Source organism: Poecilia reticulata, linkage group LG6 (assembly GCF_000633615.1).
Source record: "Poecilia reticulata strain Guanapo linkage group LG6, Guppy_female_1.0+MT, whole genome shotgun sequence".
Classification (NCBI taxonomy): domain Eukaryota; kingdom Metazoa; phylum Chordata; class Actinopteri; order Cyprinodontiformes; family Poeciliidae; genus Poecilia; species Poecilia reticulata.
Window position 1 is genome coordinate 3,886,708 of NC_024336.1, and position 7,196 is coordinate 3,893,903.

The window sequence follows — 7,196 nt, forward strand, 5'->3', positions numbered from 1 at the left end:
TTCTATATTTGGTACACTGCCATGCCTAAGCCATAAAATTGATTTGTAATCCTTTCCAGGTAGAACTGAGCAACTTTTCTCWTGAGGTCTTCAGTTTCTTTAAATAGATATGCCCCTTTCTCATTTCTGCTAGCATATTTCATGTTGTCAGACAGGTTCGATGAGGGATTTCTCAGTCAGGTCATAATCAGTCCCACAGGTCTAGAGTTCTTGGAAACTGAACTGAACTTATGTTTAATCAAACAATTGATGATTTAACACAAAGGGCAACTGTGTTTTCACAATAGGCTAGGTTGGTTCTAAAAATGTTGTTTACTCGGGTGTTCTTGGTAATGGAAGCTAATTGTTAACCTGATTTAAGTGAGACAAAAAATATCAAAAAAATTGTAAGGGAATACATAAATTTTCACTGGGCTGTTAATTGCTTTTTGTTCTTAGTGGGGAAAAATGACCTTTTCAAATAGCAACCAATGAATTGATCGGATCTGCGTGCACTTCTTGGACTTGGGGATATAAATAGCTTGAAATTTTACTTTCACCTTTGTTTATTGATTTTACTAGTCTCTTTGTCAGAATCTAGATTTATCCTGTAAAACTTTTTAAACAAGTCGCCCTGTAGGGTCGTCAGTGCAGTTTGTGCTCAAAGGTATGAGTTAGTTGAACATGCACGGGCGCGTGAAAGGTAAGGTCACACATTAAACATTTCTCCCCACTTCAAAGGGGATGCCTGGGCTCGTGACGTCAGCGCGCGCTCGTGCGGATGGCAGGACAGTCCTGGCAGCAGAGGAGCAGCAGAAGATGAAGAGGACATGAACTGAGCTGAMGTCGCTCCGGACGGACAGCTTCTTATCTGTGAGTGACATTTCCCCACCGACGGACTTCATTTTTTTACGTTCTTCATCTGATAGTTGKCACGTTTTGTACTTTAAACCGGTGTTTAATGTGGTTTACTGTTTGGGGGCTCAGGTAAAAACCGTGGCTGTTTTATAACGCAACATAATTGCTTTCAAAAAATACATTTTATGGGGGGCAATGACATGTTTATAGCAGTAGCTAGTACATTTGCGATGTATTTCTCGTCCAAGTAACCTGCGACAAGAAATACCTCCACTTTAAAAACACCTAATCTACCTGCTGCGTCTTTAAAGCCTCGTATATTGTCTAATTGAACTAGCTGTATCCTTTCTATTTATTTACTATTCCTTATTTTGTAATTTGTAAAACGGTAAGAATCTTTAAAAAAAATCTTTTTGGTTTTATTTTTCTTTATAAATCCAAAATTTAAGTATAATTTTTACACCAATATGGTTATGTGTTTGTTTTACTATGCTCAAATTGCTCACTGCTGATAGAATGACAACCGGAGATAAATTATAATCAAATGCATATTTTATGTTGGTYCATTGTTTTCAGTTTAACAAACAGAACCTTTAGCATTGATGCTAATTTTATTTTACTTCTCATATTTCTTTTATCTGTTTCTGTTGCATTAAGTTAATTGGTATGCCATAAAATGATATAAAAATGAGTTGAGTAAAGAGTGTTATTCTCTCCCATCCTCGCCTCAGTGTAGACGGCGTCATGCTGTATCTTTCGCGCCCCCTACTGGCCGCCTGCCTGTACCTGCTGCTGCCCTGGGGCCAGGGCAGGACCTTCGGCTACAACAACGGGTTTCACTACCAGGACATCAGCAACGGGGATGGAAACGGAGAGAGTAGGTGCTTTTTGTGGGTCTTTGATTAAATGAAATGACAAGGCGTTGCATATTTTCGTCTGGGAGTCAGGTGAGCTACAGGCAACCTTTGATCAGATTRTAAGATGGCAGGCTGGARAGGACCTGGAGGTGGGAAGACAAAGTACTCTATAATTAATGGTGCTCAGGCAGTCAGCCAGTGTTATCTAAACAGTTTTCCAGTGAGTGATGTTGATCTCCTGTATGTTAGTTATGTGTTTGGGATGTGGTTTTATCCTCCTTTCCCCTTAATTACTGCCTGAGTTTATGTTTCTGCAACTTTTCTAGAGACACAAAGCAATTATATCATGGATTTGTGAAGAACGAAAGAGTTGAGCACATCTTAAAACAATAACAGAGYATTTTACCCATTTCTAAATCACTGGAAATATATTTTAACTCTGTTAATCTGTGTCAAAAGTATATGTAGGAGAGGTCTCCTGTGTGTCTGCACAGCAGGAAGTCAAGACCAAGAGAATCCTTCCTGTCTTCAATTTGTTTTGCATACAAATACAAAAAGAAAAATAATTCAATTAACAACTGCAGGTTAAAAATTAATCAACTTTTCGTTTACAAAACAGAAAAAGAAAACAAGCATTATTTTTCAATAGATACAAGTTCTGCTAAATGCAAGAATTATAACAGATTCAAATACATTAGTGGATGGTAATTTCCTCCTTTTTCTATGCTAACTACACACCTCACCATTCTGTTCTTCTAACATGCTTATCAAAAGTAATCAACCTTTGGATATTTTATTCTTTTTATTGCTTTTCCAAATTAATTATAGTAAACAGAATTTTACTTTTTTGACCAAAAAATATTACAAAATACCCTTTATTGTCAAAGTGGAAACTGATTTCTACAAAAACAAAAGATTCAATAAAAACATTGTGATTGCATAATTTTTAATAGTCTCCATTAAACTCTCAAAATTAATTTAATGGAGCCTGAAGGCCTCATGCCTTTACGGTTGAGAAGTCCTTTAATCAAAACCATTCAGCTGTGTAAAATGCTTGGGTGAACCTAGCTCTGCCTTCGAGCTGCAGTTCTGCAGCTTCCGTCTCACAGCAGACGTACCCCAGGACTCCCCCACTCAGCTCCTTTAGACTAGCCAGCACAAATTAGCAAACACCTGGTGGAACTGTGCATCTGCTGAGCTCATTATAGGAGCTACTCTCAATGACACGCTGGTAAAAATGTTGCTAAATGTTGAGGAGTGATGATGTGATGACTTCCTGAAGGGAGAGTTTCATGAAGAGCAGGATTTTTTTTAAAGAGACAGAGGCCCAATTTCAAGGCGTTAAATTATGAAGTAAAATTTCTTTTAAGTCCTGTTTGATATGATTAGCATTTTTTAAACAACTTAAGTTAACTCAGTTACTTGATTATGCTATAAAATGGTACTATGTGCCTGGAAAACACATAATACTGCACCTTTAATACCAACTAATTCAAAAGCAGCTCATTTTGTTTAAAGTAACGGAATTTTGAAAGCCTTCCATGAACATAAAAACGCTTCATGTGTTCAYAAACAGCTCTGAACACACCCTGGTGTTTTGAATCTTTTTTTCTGTCTTATTAGTTTATTTCAGTGGGATTCGCCTTCTTGTGGAATCGCCCCAGCATTTGGTGTCGGCCACCAGGGGGAGCAGCGTCACCCTTCCCTGTCACTACCGCTATGAACCCGAACTGACCGCGCCGCGCAGGACCCGGGTCAAATGGTCCAGGTTACCCGCCAACTCCATCACCACGAACGAAGCCTTCGCCTTGGAAACTGAAGTTATGGTCGCCATGGGCAACCGCCATCGCAGCTACGGCAGCTTCAAAGGCCGAGTGCGCCTGCGTCGCTCGGCTCCAGGGGACATGTCTCTGGTGATAAATGAGCTGCAGCTGAACGACACCGGGCGGTACCGCTGCGAAGTGATCGATGGCCTGGAGGATGAAAGCGTAACGGTGGAGCTGGAGCTGAGGGGTGAGATACACTGGAGTTTAATGTACTTTACTGAGGTAAACATAAAGTATAGATGAACAGTAAAGGAATGTATGTCTGTATCTGTTAATGTGTGGCATATTAACAGACAGAACCACAGCTCATCTGTATGGTGCTCATTTGGGGCCGTAGTATGTTTGATTAAAACTGAAAAATAATTTTTGAAACTTAAAGAAAAAGATTTGTAACTGCAAAGCATGTTCAGAGCTCCTTTATTAGATTTCCCCCCCCCCCCAATTTGTGTTTGTTTTCAGCTTCAATACAAAATGTAATTTAATTTTTTTTTAAACCCAAAAAGTAAAAACAACATAGAATCTGAAGTAGCTTTAATTTTTTTGTTTGTTTAAAAATATTTTTTTATTTTTATTTATTTATTTTTTACAAACTGAATTATTTCTCCCAATTTAGTTCCATACATTCAGGATCACCATGAGCTAATATTCTCTGTAATTGTTTTCCTCGCCTCACTGTCAGTTTTATCTAGGAGCAGACAAATGATGCCTTTTCTTTACTAATGTTGTCTAACAAACAAAACAGAGCTACATTTATAATGTGACTAAATCACACACATGCATATTCTGTTTAATAATCAGATCACTTCTAAAAGATAAAYTAGTTGTAAGGTGTCCTGTTTGTGGGTGAAATACAACAAAATTATTAACAATTTCAAGTAGTGTTGATATTTTCTCAATAAAGTGYAGATGCAACAWAAAGTTKAATTAGATGAGTAATGTTAGATTTTTAACCATAATCAGATCTTGTATGGAAAGTCTGGAAATATGATTACTAATTATTAAGAGCACCTCTGTATCTGATATTCATTCKGTTGGCTCATTGCTTATAATGAGCCAAAGTTGTATCTCTTCCCATTTGGAAATCCCACTGGGAAACAGGGAGCAACTCACACTGCCTCCAGTTGTAAGGCTGACTTCGCATTTCAACGCTCCTCACATCAACAGTCATAAGATGTGGCGGGAATGGTGGCAGCTTGTTTTTTATATGATCTATATGTGCAACTGCCCAGGGTGCCGTTAGAAAGGGGTGAGGTGCCCAAKAACTAGAAACTAAATATATCTTGTCTRATAATTGCTTGCATTTTTATTGGTTGGGTAGYTRCAGAAGGAGGGGCTTGCTCAGGGCAACATTGCTGCAAGAACCACTACTGGGTGGAAACATGTTTATTTTATAAAACACACAAGTGGAAATGTGTCTTAAATCAGTGTTACATGTAGTGTCTGTGACTCTAAACTGAGCAAKTTAAAAGTGGTGTTTGCTTATGGAACGGAAAGCTTAAAATGGAAAGCTTAAAATTTAGGACACTAGTCACATAAAGAAGTGTGGTTTATATCACTAAGATGAGCACAATACCTGCATGTAATCATATTTTCACATTTATGGCAAAGTAACAATCCCAATACTGATGGTTTTGGAGGTTTTAAACATCATGAATTTATCATGACAACAATATGTGAGAATGACCAGAATAAGAAATGTATCAYGATAAGCAATACATGATAAACTCCTGTTAATGTTGATAGACTCTTTCAGGTCTGTCAACCTGAGGAATCCAGGCAGTCTGCAGACCACGTTAACAAATTCTGGTTTTGATGATAAAACTATTGCTCATGAGATTGATGTAGGTTGTTTTTAATTGTAAGGATTTGAGTTGTAAAGTACTTTTCTTTTGTAGGTGTTGTGTTCCCCTATCACTCTCAGAAAGGACGCTACCATCTGAACTTCTTTGGTGCCCAGCAAGCATGCCTGGATCAAGACGCCACTCTGGCTACATTTGAGCAGCTGCTCTCGGCCTGGGAGGACGGGCTGGACTGGTGCAACGCCGGCTGGCTGGCCGACGGCACTGTGCAGTACCCCATCACCGCCCCACGGCACGGCTGCGGAGGTGAAAGTTCAGCTCCCGGACTCCGTAGCTACGGACCAAAAAACCGCCTCTTCCACCGATTTGATGCTTTCTGCTTCTCGGCTTCCATGAAGGGTCGGTATGAAAACCCGCCGGGTCTGCAGCTAAAGGTATCCGTCTTTGCTGATCACTCTTCTCTCTGTTCTAGGGATCATTTACCACTTAAACCACCCAAGACGGATGAACTTCACAGAAGCAGGCCACGCTTGTGCCAGAGACGGGGGCCGGGTTGCCAAAGTRGGCCAGCTGTACGCCGCATGGAAGCTGAAGGGACTGGATCGCTGCGACGCAGGCTGGTTGGCCGAYGGGAGCGTGCGTTATCCYATCACAAACGCCAGGGCTAACTGTGGCACGTCACAGCCAGGGGTGCGTAGCTTTGGGTTCCCGGCTCCACACATGAAATTCGGCGTGTACTGCTACCGATAGATGACTTACGACAAACCTGGATCCAAATAGGCAAGAAGACGGTTCCTGTATCTTTGTTTTTTAGAACGGACAATGCGACCTTTAAAAGATTTTTATTTCAATGACTGGTGAAACGTCTCTGGGACAAAGCAGAAAATCATCCAACCCCCCCCAAAAAACTAGAAATGTTTACATCTTCTATGTGGAAAATTTCCACCACAGCTTTTGGAGCAGCACCACAAATACTTTCTTTTATCGTTCACATTAACACCAGTCAGCAGCAGCTGCTTGGTAGGATATTAGTACAGTTTTACCTTTCGTMTGCAGATTTCTACACTGTGATTGTTCGGTACTAGATGGGCGCTGTCTTTTAAAGAATTGCTTTAGCATATGTCTGTGKTGAAGCTGTTAATGAACGATGCTCTACGAATGACAAAGCCACTCTGTTCTTGTAATATAGAAAATTACCTTGTAAAAGAAGAATCCGAGTTCTTGTCAAACGCATGCCCTTTTTTTGTATTGTCTATGCATTTGTGATATTTTCTATGAATAAAAACTCTTCTGTAAATATTTACTTGCCAAATGTATTTAAGCAAGATTRTACAAAACTAATTTATCCCCTTTGTATTAACTCTAGATACTGATCATATTGACTGTTTTTGCTTGAAAAATTTAAACAAGACGACAAAATTAYAGCAGATATTTAGRTTGATTGATGCTCCTAATTTCCAGTGCCTTGTAAATTCCCCCCTTACAAAACCGACAGAACCAAAAACTAGGAATAGAACACAAAACAGGCCACAACTCAATGTCAAAGTATGGAAGAAGATTGAGGCCAATAATAATTTTCAAGTTTTTTTCCACAAAATGCCAGGGACTAATCTAAAAAAAAAAATTTTTCTAGCAAATTTTGATAGGAGCTCAGAAATGTCCTGGTTTTTCCTAGAAAATGTTCTCCATTTTTTCCCTTCTATCTACAGTGACCCTAATACACAATATTCTGAGTTTAATTTTCTAAGATTAAAAGTTATAATTCTGAAGAAAAAGGAGCCATTTTTCTTATCCAGTGGCCCTAATCCTCGTCTGCATGAAAGAGACTAAAATACTAAGACAAAAAAGGAGCTCAGAGATGAGAGCGAGAGCAAACA

General features: G+C 39.3%; 1 protein-coding gene across 2 annotated transcripts; it reads left to right on the plus strand.

Annotated features, from left to right (window-relative positions):
* Window positions 1-250: 250 nt before the first annotated feature.
* hapln3 (hyaluronan and proteoglycan link protein 3) lies at window positions 251-6,618 on the plus strand. 2 transcript variants are annotated; one of them, XM_008410742.2, is made up of 5 exons: window positions 251-852; window positions 1,569-1,714; window positions 3,318-3,707; window positions 5,416-5,718; window positions 5,792-6,618. In XM_008410742.2, the coding sequence occupies exons 2-5, from the start codon at window positions 1,582-1,584 to the stop codon at window positions 6,067-6,069; spliced, it is 1,104 nt and encodes a 367-aa protein (XP_008408964.1). In that variant the 5' UTR covers window positions 251-852; window positions 1,569-1,581; the 3' UTR covers window positions 6,070-6,618. The 2 variants fall into 2 exon arrangements, with proteins under 2 accessions (XP_008408964.1, XP_008408966.1); XM_008410744.2 differs by having other exon boundaries at window positions 1,574-1,714.
* The last annotated feature ends 578 nt before the right edge of the window (window positions 6,619-7,196 follow it).